The sequence below is a fragment of the Staurois parvus genome, unplaced genomic scaffold, assembly GCF_062004578.1.
Source record: "Staurois parvus isolate SC_StPar_1 unplaced genomic scaffold, SC_StPar_1.0 ptg000009l, whole genome shotgun sequence".
Taxonomy (NCBI): Eukaryota; Metazoa; Chordata; class Amphibia; order Anura; family Ranidae; genus Staurois; species Staurois parvus.
Genome location: NW_028317805.1, coordinates 10,234,971 through 10,250,787, shown reverse-complemented (window position 1 = coordinate 10,250,787; position 15,817 = coordinate 10,234,971). Strand labels below are relative to the sequence as shown.

Here is a 15,817-nt window from a genome sequence, read left to right as displayed (position 1 = left end):
CATCACCTTGCAAAGCAACCCGTTCAGTTTAATGTAGAAATCAAAGGCATTTGTGTGTATACTGTATATATATATATATAATGTATAAATACCTTTTTTGTTCCTCCTTTTTTTTTTTTCTCCTTTTTTTTTTTTTTCTTTTCTCTGTTCTCAGCTGCAGCATAAAAGGCTTAGTGAGCTAGGGGTGGAGAAACAGCAGTACTCTGATCTTCATAATAAATGGCTGTGTGGGGAGACATGTCAGCACAATTCTTGGCCATTGGAGGACGGGCAGGGTGTTCTCCCAGCACAGGCAGTAAATGACCAGGCTGGGATGGATGTGCTCTCTTGTTATTTTTTTAATAGGACAACAAGGGGACTGGTAGGACCAGGTATTTCATGCAACGGAAACAATACAAAGGGAACAGATACTTTATTAACACAAGTCCATGGTACAGCAGGCAAATATCAGGAATATGAAATGTTGGGGTAACATTCTTTAATTGGCTACTACCTAAATTGGGAGATTAGGGACTTTAGATTGCAAGCTAGGGCAGGGACTGATGTGAATGTACAGTACGTAAAGGGCTGTGTAAATTGTCGCCACTATATAAATTCCTGAAATAAATAAATTTGTAACTAAATCCCTATTCTGAACTGAACGTACGTGAGAGATTTACTTATCGGAGACTGCAGTGAGCCATGTAGTGATTTATGAATATTTGTAGTTTATTATAACCAGAAGCTTACCTTTCTGTGAGTAGGTGATGTTTAGCTATGCATTTTGCCTTCTAGCTTTTAAAAGTATGAACGCCTCATGAAAATCTAATTTTATGTATGGGTTGCTGAGATATGGCAGTTTTGCATTTCCTGTGACTGTGTTCAGCTTTGCAGAGAAAGACTTGAGACTGAGCCTTGATTCTGTTTGTCGTAGAAAATTTAAAGCTTCACCTTCTCCTCAATTAATGAATTCCTTGTTTGTTATTGTGTCTTACCATCTGCCGACATGTTTGCTTAAAGTTTGCATGGACTCCAGATGCTCGGTTTTCAAACAGGAATGAGCATCTTGAGAATTTGTTTTGTTCTGAAACTTCTGACAAATGGGAGCAGGAGCTGCAGAAAAACAGTCTTTGTCCCCTAAATACTAATGGATGAAAGTTCTGATGAGGCTTTCAAATCCAGCGTTTATGCTACGTCTATGATGTGTTCTGTCCTCATATTATAAAACATGAAACTGCAGCTCTAGGTTAGGCAGGCAACGCTCCAGTATAACTAAAGGCAGAACCTTTGTTATTTTTAAGGATTGGAAACAGCAGTGAGGGTATGGAACTCCTGTCAGGTTTAATTGATTTCTGTGTCCCTATTGAGAAGATTCACTCTCTCTAATTGTCCTTCTCTCCAGTGTTACTGTGAATGAAATTCAAAATTGTGAGTTGTCTCTAGAAAAGGAATAGAGGAAAAATTTTACAATAGGGACACTTGTTCATTAGACCATTGTTTAGCAGGGTATTTCCTTTACAAAATATCCCTCGTTTCCTGTTGAGATTACAAGACCAGAAGTATTGGGGGAAATCCCCCTAATGAGAAATAGATGGAAAAAAAATGACCTTTGTTTTAAAGTGGAAGTAAATGTCAACTATAAGTGTTCTTAAAAGTTTGCCTCCCCCCTCCTCCTACCTATGCTGCCTCAGGTCAGTGGAAATATATATGTGAGGGGAGTGACTTTTGGGGGTGGGGGGCTCCTGTGTCAGCTCCTCATGTTCCTCTTATGTGTAGGCAACCTGTGCCTGTTAGGGGTGCAGGGTGATCTGTCCTAATATTGTGTTTCTTGGTTTGGTGGGGTGTGGGGGTTGTTCATTGTTTAATGCCATGTGGTTGTCCCATTGTTCTATTGTGTGTCTGGCTTGGGAGCAAACTATTATGGGTTGTATGTGTTTGTGTATTGGCTTGGTGGGGGGTGTCTGCTGATGTCTCTGGTTGCTAGATTTGGTTTGCCATGCTCTGTGTCCATATGCAGGGAGGTGGGTTGTGTCCTTGAATGTATATATCTTGTGTCTGTGTTAAAATAAAGCAATTGACTTCCTGTCTTAAGAAGAGTCTGGTGCTGTCTTATTTACTGTATGGTCAGGGTGGTGTCCGGGAATCTGTGTTCGGACAGGGAAGCGAGAGTCTAATGGAAATACTCTACCGCAGACGGGGTCCGGTTCCGTTACAATATATTTATATATTTTTTTTAATCTGCTACAATATGGTCATTTGATGCACATGCTTCAGCACTTCTATATTAGAGAGTGGCTGCTGCAGGGGAGGGGAGGGAGCCTCAACAATGGATGGGCACTGGGAGCCAGTGGGTGAAGTCGCGACTACAGGAATTCAGAGCTGTTGTCAAGCACTCCCTGACACAGGAGAGCTGGAGCTTGTGGATCATGTAACTGCTCTGGAGTAGATTACCACAGATCTCTTTTGTAAAGGGTAAGCAGAATAGGTACGAGGAGGGGGGAGGCAGCATTTTTAAGAACACAAATGTTAGTCCTCATGCACACTGGACATTTATACAGTTGCTGATTTTGGCTTTTGGAGTTTTTTTCTACAGCCAGTAAACTCCCCAGCATGTTTTCCTATGTGTAGAGGGGTTTTGTAGCTACAAAAACACTCTAACGCTGAAAAACGCAGCAAACCGGCTCTTTTGGGTGTGTTTTTTTTTTTTTTTTTTCTAGCAAAATTTTTTTTTTGGTGTAAATAACGCTAAAACCGCAAACATGGCTAAATGCTAATGCAAAAATGCAGAAAAACTTGCATTCTTAATGTGACTTTATACAGCTAACGCTCCTGATGATTATAAAATGCCCACTGTGCATGAAGACTTATTGTAGTTGTGTTTAAAAAGTATATTTTTACACACAGGTTGCCTTTCATTTCTGTTTTAAACTGGTTAATTTGCAAGGTAAGGGTTCATATATACGTCAACTTTTCTCTATTCTGTTCAAAAGGTAAAACAAAATTTATTTTAGATATACTTTAAATCGCCTTCTATGACACAGGCTGTGTGTTCCCATGGATTGTATGCTGGTTTTATTATCTAATTAAGCTACCATCATGTCTTTGGAATGTCAGAGGAAACTGGAGTACCCGGAGGGACCCCACGCAGGCACAGGGAGAACATGCAAACTCCTGGCAGGTAGTACCATGGTTGGGATTTGAACTGACAATCTAATCCTTGTGCTGGTAGGTGGAAGTGCTGACCACTTAGCCACTGTGCTACTCCAAAATATGCCTATTAAAGTATTTGTGACAGGTTGCATGCAAAATGTTGACATGCAAGTAAATCTCATCTTTCTATTTTATTAAAAAATATTGTGTGTTTGTATGTATGTATGTGTGTGTGTGTGTGTGTGTGTGTGTGTGTGTGTGTGTGTGTATATATATATATATATATATATATATATATATATATATATATATATAACTAGAAATACATCTACAGTGCCTTGAAAAAGTATTCATACCCCTTGAAATCTTCCACATTTTGTCATGTTAGAACCAAAAACATAAATGTATTTTTGTGGGATTTTATGTGATAGGCCAACACAAAGTGGTACATAATTGTGAAGATGGAAGGAAGATGATAAATTGTTTTCAACATTTTTTCACAAATAAATATCTGAAAAGTGTGGCGTGCATTTGTATTCAGCCCCCTTTACTCTGATACCCCTAACTAAAATCTAGTGGAACCAATTGCCTTCGGAGGTCACCTAATTAGTAAATAGAGTCCACCTGTGTGTAATTTATTCTCAGTATAAATACAGCTGTTCTGCGAAGCCCTCGGGTTTGTTAGAGAACATTTGTGAACAAACAGCAGGAAAGCCAAAGAACACACCAGACAGGTCAGGAGTAAAGTTGTGGAGACGTTTAAAGCAGGATTAGGTTATAAAAAAAATATCCCAAGCTTTGAACATCTCACAGAGCACTGTTCAACCCATCATCTGAAAATGGAAAGAGTATGGCACAACTGCAAACCTACCAAGACATGGCAATCCACCTAAACTGACAGGCCGAGCAAGGAGAGCATTCATGAGAGAAGCAGCCAAGAGGTCCATGGTAACTCTGGAGGAGCTGCAGAGATCCACATTTCAGATGGGAGAATCTGTCTACAGAACAACTATTAGTCATGCGATCCACAAATCTGGCCTTTATGGAAGAGTGGTAAGAAGAAAGCCATTGTTGAAAGCCATAAGAGGTCCTGTTTGCAGTTTTTGCTAGAATCCATGTGGGAGACGCAGCAAACGTGGAAGAAGATTCTCTGGTGAGATGAGACCAAAATTGAACTTTTTGGTCTAAAAGCAAAACCCTATGTATGGCGGAAAACTAACACTTTACATCACCCTGAACACACCATCCCCACCTTGAAACATGGTGGTGGCAGCATCATGTTGTGGGGATGCTTTTCTTCAGCAGGGACAGGGAAGATGGTCAGAGTTGATGGGAAGATGGATGGAGCCAAATACAGGGCAATCTTAACAGAAAACCTGAGTCTGCAAAAGACTTGAGACTGGGGCAGAGGTTCACCTTCCAGCAGGACAACGACCCGAAACATCCAACCAGAGCTACAATGGTATAGTTTAGGGAAACTTAGGACTTGACAAAGCGCAACTGCGCGAAACATGTCGTCTTGGTAACCTACACATGCTCCCAGCTGAAGCCAACGCCGGACACTGCCTTCGCTTGCCATGGTGACACCACCCGGGATGCCGGTACGCTGAGATCACGTGATTTGAAGTCGACAGGAGCGTTCTCCGATCTCAGCTTCTTTCAGAGTGAACGGGCTGTTCCTTGGAGTCACACTGTCCACTTCAGGCTGGTCAAATTTTATTATATTTGCTACTTTGTCTCACCCAATAAAGATGCACCTTCATTAAGGTGCTTGTCTGAGAGCATTTTCCACAGCGCCTATTTTTTTCAGTGGTATAGTTTAGATCAAAGCATATTCATGTGTTTAGAATGGCCCAATTGAGAATCTGTAGCAAGAATTACAATTTGCTGTTCACAGACGCTCTCATCCAATCTGACAGAGCTTTAGCTATTTTGCAAAGAAGAATGGGCAAAAATGTAACACTCTAGATGTGCAAAGCTGGTAGAGACATCCCCAAAAAGATTTGCAGCTGTAATTGCAGTGAAAGGTGGTTCTACAAAGTTTTGACCCTGGGGGGCTGAATACAAATGCCGCCACACTTTTCACATATTTATTTCTAAAACATGTTAACCCATTTATCATTTTCCTTTCCACTTTGCAATTATGTGCCACTTTTTGTTGGTCCATCACATAAAATCCCAATAAAATACATTTACGTCTTTGGTTGTAACATAACAAAATGTGGTAAATTTCAAGGGTTATTAATACTTTTTCAAGGTACTGTATACACAGCATTTCGATTTCTCTGAAGTGCTTGAAAGGAGAGATGCTCTGAATGAACAGTCTACATACACACTGATTCTAGATTAGCTCACTGTGTGATTTATTTCTCTATATATACCACATTGTGTTGCTGGTGTTTTCTGTGGCTATGCTACTGCTGCTTTGAAGCTTCATATTTTCTATAGAAGGACCCCTCCTTGAGAGAGCTTCCTTTCCCATGTCTCTAGCAGTTAGGAAGAGTCTTGAGCTCTGGCTGAAATCTCATTTCTAGAGTCTCCAGAAGATAATAGGATGGTTATGTAAAGGAGCATTTACCAAAAAAAAATGTTAGACTTGGGTGAACTTATTTTTCTATTTTTTTTTTTTTATTTGGTTATGTTTTTATAGGCTCCAGCATATTGAATGAATAGACCTGGAATGTCCTGCATAGAAGTGACTAATGGAATACAGGGCTTTGTTTGCCCTCTTTCTTTATCCAATACTTAGGATCCGATTGCTACAGTGAACATAGCTCATCCTTTCTTTACATAGTTATATGTGAAGTTGAGATGTTCAGCAGGTCCCTTTTTGTGTGTGATATTAAATGAACTGTTCTACATTATGTGTTAAATCAATTAGCAGAGAATGAAGGTCAACTCTTTTTGTGGTGATTGCTGTGTAGAACAAATCTTTTATTAAATCCTTTAAAAAATGTTAACGTTTGAGTCAGACAAGGACCAAGTTAATGGATGCCCAAGAGGAGATACTTGGGGTTTCCAGTTTTCCAGAAATTTGTTATTGAATAGAGAACATTGGGGATCATTTCAAGTATTTCCCCCACACTGGATCTCTTTTGACTGAAATGCTGCTTTTCTTTTGTTTTTCTGCATATCACTGAGGGCTCGTTCACACTAGGCTGTTTTGCCAACGCTTGCCAAACGCCCCTATAGCGTTTGGCAAGCGTTGGTCCGGCGTTTGCGGAGCGTTATTAACGCTCGGCAAACGCTCCGCAAACGCCGCATGCGCGGTTTAGCGGCGGTTGCTAGGCGTTTGCCGAGCGTTAATAACGCCCCACAAACGCCTATAATGCAGTTTGAGTGGTGTTACCGCTCCACAAACGCCCCGCAACCGCGTCGCAACCGCACCGCAAACGCCGGCTGGGCGTTTGCGGAGCGGCACCATAGACGAGAATAGGAGGCTTCAAAGCCTCCTGACTCGTCCAGAGGCGTCCGTTTTGCCGCGACGCAAACGCTCCCGTTAGAACAGCACCATGTGCTGTAATGTGCAGAATTGGCAGAGGCGTTCGGGAAGCAGTAAAAACGCTTACCAAACGCCTCTCTGCCGCCTGCACACAAGGCTAGTGTGAACGTAGCCTAACAGTCACCCTCTACGTAAGGAGACCTACAGTAAGCAGTCAGGCCTGCTTCCTTTAACCAATTCTCTTTTTAAGATATATTTTTTAATGGTAATTGTTATAAATGCTGCTTAATGTCATGGAAACTTTACATTTGTTTTTTCTTTTTTTTTTTTTTTTTTAAGGATACTTGATTTGGACCTGGTTGTACGAGATGAGGATGGAAATATACTCGACCCAGAACAGACCAGCACTATTAGTCTTTTCAGGGCACATGAAATAGCTTCCAAGCAAGTTGAAGAAAGGATTCAGGAAGAAAAGGTTTAGCACACTATTTTTTTCTTACTTTGGTTATTACTAGTGCTGTGGCAGAAAAATCATTATACCAACTCTGTGCACTTTCTTTGGTTAAAAGGAACGACATGCAATTTAAAATATTTTACATGTAGCTAAATAAAGACATGCTTCCACTAGGCCCCTCCATAGTGAACATCCTCTGATAGAACTACTGATTGTGGCCTGTAGCCAATCAAATGTCTACAGATCATTGGAAAACACACTAGACTAGAAGATTTTTCACATTTACGAATGGCTATTACATTTGTATTTCTTCACTTTCAAGAAATTAAATCTGCACTCCAGACTAGCAGCTACGTACACAATTTTAAATACATTGGCATGCTTTTTATTTGCTAAAGGGTTTGTAACTCTAGCTAGTCTTGTGATCCAGAAACCCCTGCAAGACAGCATAGTCCGGTCCTTTTGCATTAGCAACACAACTTGGTGAAGAACTTTCCCTCATCCTATTTACTGGACCATGAAGGAGCCACAGCATTAGGCATTAGTCTGCTCACTCTTCTTTCTCCTCTTGTCAGCATCTCGTGCTCTGTAGCTGAGCCTGACTGGCTTCTAGGATTGGAGCACCCTCTCCCTGAGTGTTTAGTTACAGGAGCTTATAGGAAGCTGATCTAAAGACACTAGCAGTGTGGTTCACAATAAAAACGTTATTGTTACCGGTTTAGCTTTTCCAGTGTTGACTTACCGTATTATATTTTTTTTCCAGTCTCAGAAACAAAATGACATCAACAGACAAGCCAAGTTTGCGGCCACACCCTCGTTTGCTTTGTTTGTTAATTTAAAAAATGTAGTATGTAAGATCGGGGAGGACGCTGAAGTTCTGATGTCTCTTTATGACCCCTCCGAGTGTAAATTTATCAGGTCAGTGTTTACCTATTACCTGAACAACAAATGTGGAACTGTGACATTATCTGATGTTTCTAACTCCTTTTTTTTTTTTTTCCCCACACAGCAGTTATAGATTGTTATGCTAAACCTCTTTAATGGGTCATTAAAGCCTGACTTCAGAAAATATACAGTTCATGTATTTGCTGTTTTATTTGCAAAATAATTTTGTAGCCTCAATTCAGTCAGTTGTGTGACCAAGGCAATTCCTGCTAGACAGTCAGGCCTGAATTTTTTTTTATTTTAATTTTTTTTATTTTCTCTACTTCAGTTTAGAGATTCAGCCTTGTTACCAATTTGCTCCATCATTCCTTTTGTACAATAAAAAGCAACATGTTGCTAAATTTAAAGCACCGTGCAAAACTGTAGTGCCCTAAATCCTCCCCTACTCCATCTGCAGGCTGCTGTTTAAAGGAATACAAGGAAGCTGATCTAAAGACATAGCTGTGTACTTATACTATCTGTATTTAAAAATGCATCATACATCGCTTGATCTTCCCTATAAAATTTACCTCCCTTCTATTGCTTCTTTACCTAGGACTCTCCCACCCCAGTACATGTTTACCTCTATGTGATGTTGTTTACACCCTTGATGTCTCTGACCTTGACTGTGCCTGCAAAATAACTCCTCATAGACCTGAATGAAGCTATATGACAGGAATTGTGTACTTTTCCTGTCCCAGCAGCTTTAAAAAAGCAAGTTGGTGACATCACTACCGGCCTTTCCACCTCATTCAATCAGAGAATACTTTGCATTCATTCAGAATATGCAAAGCATTCTCTGAAACAGCTGACCTCCTGTATTCACAATGCATCAGACTGACTCCTCAGCATGGGACCCGGAAGCAAATGGAGATCACTGGATTAGTGGTATCTACTTCAGTGATTTCCAACGTCAAGGGTCATCAGCCAAGTATGGTATATGCATAGATACATTGATTCAAACTATACCATACCTTAAACGCTTCTAACATTGTGTTTAATAATTTTTTATAACAACTGGTCATGTATGCATATGAATATACCTCCTATTTTAAGAGTATTTTATAGCCCTGATGCAGGGGGAGTGTGTTGGCCCCCAGAATGCATTGGCTATTTTATATGATCATATTTTAAATCATTAACCACTTGCCGTTCGGCCGCTAAATTTAATCGGCCGGACCTGGCAGTCCAGGGGTGGGTTGCCGTTCATAAACGGCGCCCGCCATTTTGGACTGTGCGCGCTCCCTGGCAGCGTGCAGCACCGCGATCCGGTGCCTGCTGTGTCCTCCGGACACAGTGGAACACCGATCGTTGTACGGGACCTCTGTGCGAGGTCCCAATCATGTGATCACTGGCCTATCAGTGATCACATGCAGAGTAGTAAGCAAGATGTCACTTTTGACATCATTGCTTACTACGTGTAAAATCTTTGAATGATCAGAGGTCACATGGTACAAGGCTATTCACAACAGCCTTGTACCATGTGACAAGCTGTGACCAATCACAGCTCATACAGTATTTCTCAATGGCTGCAAGAATGCAGCCAGAGAGAAGGAGAAATGATTGCTTTTGCAGCATTTAAGGGTGTAAAAGCAATCAGTGTAACAAAAAAAAAATCTTCATCACCCCCCACAAGTAGTACAGCGTCACCATGGTGACACTGTACTGCTAGGGTGACAGTATGTGAAAAACAAAAAAACCCCAAATAAAATAAAAAATATATTTTTTTTAATTCTAATGTTTGGTTATAAACTAATTTGGGTTATTTTTATTTTTACTAAAAAGATAACTGAATACATTCTGGCCAAGATTTATGATGAAATATTATTTATTTGCAAAATTTTATAAGAAAAACATTTTTTTTTTCTAAATTTTTGGACGTTTTCATTTATATAGCAGAAGAAATTAAAATCCCAGTGGTGAATAAATACCACCAAAATAAAGCTTTATCTGTCTCAAAAAAATGCTAAAAAATTCATATGGGTACAGTGTTGCATGACCGCGCAATTGTCATTCAAAGTGTGATAGCGCTGAAAGCTGAAAACTGGCCTGGACAGGATGGGGGTAAAAGTGTCCAGACTTGAAGTGGTTAAAGCGACTGGGAATCCTTCACCATTTGTTTTAGTTCTCCTTTTGTGTTATCACACTTTGATTAACGTTCTAGGTACCCACCACGGGGAGCCTTGCTTTGCATGAGCAGCCTTGTGCCAGTAAGCTTCCTAAATTTTTATGTTTTTGACGTCTTATTGAACAAATACATTTTGAAGTCCCTGCACATCTTGGGTATGTCATATAGAACTTGTTATTAAACAGTTCACAGTTTTGTATCTATAGATTCATGATGCATTCTTGATTTTAACATTGGTGTGCAATATATTTCTATCCTGTGTTAGTTTTATATAATCTTGGAAATGGCAAACCATCACAGAAAATGCCAAAATCAATTATGTTCACAAAAGTCCCCAAGTTGATTGGAAGTGTTTTAATATAAATATCGTGTACTTTGTAGAAACTTTTTATGTTTTTTTTCTGATGGGGGATTTGCAAAGGAATGCAGCGTAATTGAAAATTAATGAGGAGAAAAGAAATCCATTGGCAATGCATTACAGTTCATAACTGGTTAATAAATCCTATTTGCATTTATAGTAATTAATGCAAGTATCTGAAATGAATGCCATTATTTTTAAGAGTCTTCCTCCTGTAAAGTTCTTAATGTGAGTTTCTCAGAAGGAATTTGAAATACATTCTTCTACGAAGTAGCAAAACTCTTTTATCACGATTATTATTATTTAATGTGTTTTTATAATTGCTGACATTACATAGATTAAATTGCATCTTCATTTTATTATAGAATTTAAAAAAATGTCTGCTGCTCGGTGTTGCAGCAAAATGAATATACTGGTTTACTTGATGAATTAAGGAGTCTTAAGGTTCCTTTGTATATGGGAAATTTTTAAAGTGTAACTATGAGCAAATATTATAGTGTGATGGAGCTCCAACTGTTTGCTCAGCAGTGTTGTCAACTCGTGGACAGAGTAGTTGATGTAGGTTAAATTTTGAATTTAAATTGGCACTATTACTACAGAATCTAAACCAATAATTGTCAACTTATGAGCTAAAGAGGGCCTCAAATGCAACCCCCTGACATCACCAAAGAGCCACACAAAATGTTCAATATATGTAATGCTTGAGAGGACTGTCAGAAACTGCAGACCTAATAGAGTAAATGAGGGTCAGATAGTGTGGACATGCAAAATTTTTTGCTGGGGAAATGCTGCTGAAGACAGTATGAAACTGGGAGTATGTTACATGAGGCTAGTGTAGATCAATACCATTACCCTAATCAATGTTCCTACCACAGACTGCTAAGTTCCAAGTGCCGCATATTATATACCAAATGGCCGCAGGTTGGGCACCAGAAATCTAGACCGTAAACAGCAAGTAGCAATATCTGTAGAAAGAAAAGGCAATATACTTGCCTTATTCACTGCCCAAGTCTTGAAACACCACCATCATGCTGCTCCCTGGCATCCTCCAATATTCATTTGTTTTGGGTATGTAAATATTTCATACGCCTGGTGCACACGCAGCGGTTTCTCCCACTAGTTCCTGTATTACTGCAGGAAATACCAGTCGATAGGAGGAAACACTGTGTACAGTAGTGAGAAAACAGGTATATGACTCCATCCAGGTGGCTGAATACCCTATTTGCCTGGGGGAAAGGCTGGGGGAATCACTGCTGTTTTGACCCCAAGTCTTAAAACTTCTAATACTTACCTTTGCAGTTGGCCCAACGCCAGCTAAAACTTTTTTTATTCAACAGTTTCTTTCTTTAAAGGCAGCAGATAGAGAGCCGTTAAAAAAAATAGGTGTGAATATGGCACACAGGTCAATAATACAAAATGGTCATCTACCAACAGTTCAGTATGGTACATTACATGAGGAAGAAGGCCCTAAATTACCTCAGTGCTCTTTTATGCTGTCAGCATAAATCCACAGAGAAAAACTTGTGCAGAAAAAGAGAAGAGAAGGAAAGAAGAAGTGGAAAAGAGGGCGGACAGTTGAGAGGTATGCCAAAGACGTCGTGGAGGCATCTCCTCAACGTCAGATGAGGGGACTTGTTTCTTTTAAATTTAAGTCCACAGTCACACTGGATGCGAACTGGCATGTGATTTGCATGTCATGCGACTTGCAAATTGCATGCCAAGTCACACCCTATTGTCTGCAATTACAGCAGTCATGTCAGTGCGGTTCCGACTTGGTCAGAACTGCACCGATTTCTAAAGTAATACATGCACTGTTTTTGGTGTGTTTTGCATAGGCATCTGTGTCAGATGTCTTGCAAATCACACCTGAAATCGGCATGTCATTCTACTTTGAAATTGCGTGACTTCACTGTAAGTTGCACGATTTCAAAGTAGGGTTTGGTGTGATCTGGGTGTAATAGTCGGTGGTTGAAATCTGATGGCATAAAGCTGAAAACCCATGAATTCCAGGTTTTGTGCAAATTGCACATAATGTCACTAAGTTCAGCAGTCAGCTTGTTATTCATGCGCATCCCATACACGTTCGATTTTATTGCCGCCAAGAAGAGGGGATACGACAGCCAGGCTTCAACTATGATATGCTTAGTAGCTGTAAAAATGTCAGTTTGAATTGTCATTTGGAAAGCCCATCTGGTTTCGAGTAGAGCAATATCTCTTCAGATATAATAGGAATAGTAACTCCAAAGAGTACTTTCATTATATCATAGACCTGAGTCCACAAAGCATACACATTCAGACCGGTTCACCATATGTTGATATAAGTGCCCGGTTCTAGGCAGCCACAGAACAAGTCCCAGCATGCCTTGGAGTATACTGTGCAACTCAAGTCAGAACATGGTACCAACAGTACAGTAATGCATAATTAGTTTCAAGTGCAAGTGAATTCTGGGAGCACAATTTGATGGTTTCCAAAATTTGCTTCCATTATTGTGGTTCCAGGGTAATGCTATGATCCAATTCCCATTTCTGCATATAGGCATGATGGAGTGATGAGGGCTTAGATAAACTGAGAGTATAGCAAAGAGAACAAGCCCAAGTGTGGATTATCCCTTTAGCAGGAGAGGGATCATTGATTGTATGTAGTGTTTTGCCTTGGTAGCAAAAAATTTCAGTTTCAGGCAATTCTCTGCTTGCAAAGTTCGAAATGACTTAGGGGCACGATATGTTAAGAGGTGATACATGTCAGTGAGCTTTAAGTCTATCCAATGCCAAAATACACATTTGGTTTTCTCCTCAGCAGGAAGGCAAGATTGCCAAGAAAGGACATTAAATGTAGATTGGGGGCAGAGTGGAACTCGCCGGAGTATTTAAGGTCATCCCATATAGATAGATTCCCAAATATTAGAGATCCCAGTGGTAAGGAAAGGAGCTCTGTAGCATACCTACCTGTTCTTATTATACAGGATTTATATAGCGCCAACAGTTTTCTCAGTGCTTTACAATATAACGGGAGACAATACAGCAACAATACAGTTCAATACAAGATGGATAGGAGGGCTCTGCTCCTTGGAGCTTACAGAAGAGAGACACAATATTTGGGACTTGGGCTAAGGCCGTTAAGTTGGGAAACGTGATAATGGGGTTAGTGTTAAACAATACAATAACATCTGCAAACGTACTCAACTTGTAGAGGTGACCTGCTATAGTGAAACCAGTGATGTACCGATGTGTTGCGCCAGTGGCTCTATAGCGAGGGCAAAGAGCAAGGGGGAAAGTAGGCATCCCTGCCTGGTGCCTTTGAAAATGGGGAAGGTGAAGGATTTATAACCTTCATATTTCACATATTTCACATAAGAATAAAGAGCTGCTATCCAGTTCCGAAACTGCAGGCCAAAGCCCCAATTCTGCAAGGTTTAAAAAAAAAAAGTAGGGCCATGATAGGGAATTAAATGCCTTCCTAATATGGAGTGATAGCAATATAAAGGGTGTTTTACATCATGCAGCTTCAGTCAAATGGATGGCTCGGTGCACATAGTCTCCTACTTGGCATAATGGCATGAAGCCAAGTTGATTCTTGTGGATCAGATGGCCAATGCTAGTTTTGAACTTTGCTGCCAGCACTTTTGCAAGCAATTTGACACTGAAAAATAAAGGGTGACTATTGTAAGCTCCCTTGGGTATGTAATATTTTTTTTCCAAGCTGTAAACTGCCTCAATTGCTAGACAGTGTGGTCTGTTATAGTGGGAAAAAAACAACCATACCAACAGAATTAACAGTTAATAAAACTTTGTTACAAGAGGGGACCCAGAAAGACAAAAACTGCAATGTTAATGATTTTGACAGATTGCATAATTTATGCAAATTGTGCTTATAGCTTCACTTTAAGGGGGAGATTTACTAAAACTGGCGCGCTCACAGAATCTGGTGCAGCTGTGCATAGTAACCAATCAGCTTTTACCTTAAGCTTGTTCAGTCAGCCTAGGTTAATACCGAAGTGCTTTCTGCTGCATTTTGCAGAAACACCATATAGTCCATTTAGCATGATTTCGTGTGGAACATGTTTACATCTCCACGATTTCACCCAGTGCGGTTTTTGGAAAGGGTCAGGGACTTTTTTTGAATACAAAAAAGTTGTGTTTTTGGTTCTATAGATTACAATGGAATCGCTGCAGAAAAGCATGTAGTGCATTTTTGCTGCATTTTTTTAAATCTGCCTAGCAACAATAAAAAAATAGAAAAAACAAAACGCAGCAAAAATGCAGGTGCAAAACACAATTCAGAAACCGCTCAAACACAACCTGCATAGATGTAAACCTAGCCTTCGGCTTCGACAATAAAGCCCAGAAGCTGATTGGTTACTATGCACAGCTGCATTAGATCTGTGTGCTCCAGTTTTAGTAAATGTCCCCTAAGTGTTGCATGACAAGTCCTCTTATGTTGTTTTCTTAAAATGCTGAAGAAAGTGATAGAGATGGTCTTCTGGTGCCCATTTCTGATATTTTTCTTTCATAAGCAAAGAAATAAAATTGAAATAAACACTCATTATCTGAATGTCTCTCTCACACCTCATGTCTAACTACCTCTACTCACGGATGGGTGCGAGGGGGCACCACATATAAGAGATGGCCTTGGTCCTGGCCTGGGTTCCTTAACTTACTGGTTTCTTAAGTGCTCCGTAGCCTCATCTATATCCCCCCCCTTTTTTTTGCCTTCCCTTTCCTCCCCTCCCTTCATCCCTCCCCTGCCCCTCCTCCCCCCCCTTCCCATTATACATTACTCTCCCCCCCCCCTTTTTTCTTTTTTTTTTCTTCACGCCCCCTTTTTTTTTTTCTTCCTTGACCTCCCCTCTTTTTCTTTGTATTTCGTTTCCTGTGCTTGCTCCATTGCCGATATCTATGACTCCCTCCTTTCTGTCTTCCTGGCTGAAACTCCTCCTCTTGCAACATAGATGCCCCTACCTGCACATGCTCCTGGTCAACATCACCTGAAGTCTTCATTGGCTATACTCCATACCACCGTTCATGCGGCGCCATATCCTCTATCACTCAGATCCCTACATTTTTCAGCTCACGACTCACTGCATGATGTCAATTCACCCACCTTTTTGTCCTCTTGCCCCCTCCCAAGGGGTTCTTAGTATCTCTTAGATGGTTGTTGATGGCACCTCGCCTACATTACTCTGTATATATTTTATCCCTCCTTAAACATTTATATTTCAGAGAGGGTATATTACACATCTCTGTTGGGAATATCTTCTTTTTGTTTTTACCAATATTCAGTGTGTGTTTCAGGATTGCATATGATGCTCAGACTACTGTGCCTCTTCTGACCTTTATATATCCATTGTATTAATTCATTGTTCCTGTTCTGTTCTTTTTCTC

The 15,817-nt window shown here is 40.2% G+C and overlaps 1 protein-coding gene across 2 annotated transcripts in view; it reads left to right on the top strand.

Annotated features, from left to right (window-relative positions):
* Nucleotides 1-15,817, top strand: part of DOCK1 (dedicator of cytokinesis 1) — a 536,657-nt gene that overhangs the window by 113,124 nt on the left and 407,716 nt on the right. For both annotated transcript variants that reach the window (XM_089669568.1, XM_089669578.1), the window contains exons 7-8: nucleotides 6,911-7,046; nucleotides 7,789-7,943. In XM_089669568.1, coding sequence (XP_089525694.1) covers nucleotides 6,911-7,046; nucleotides 7,789-7,943 — 291 coding nt within the window. The remainder of the gene's footprint in view (nucleotides 1-6,910; nucleotides 7,047-7,788; nucleotides 7,944-15,817) is intronic.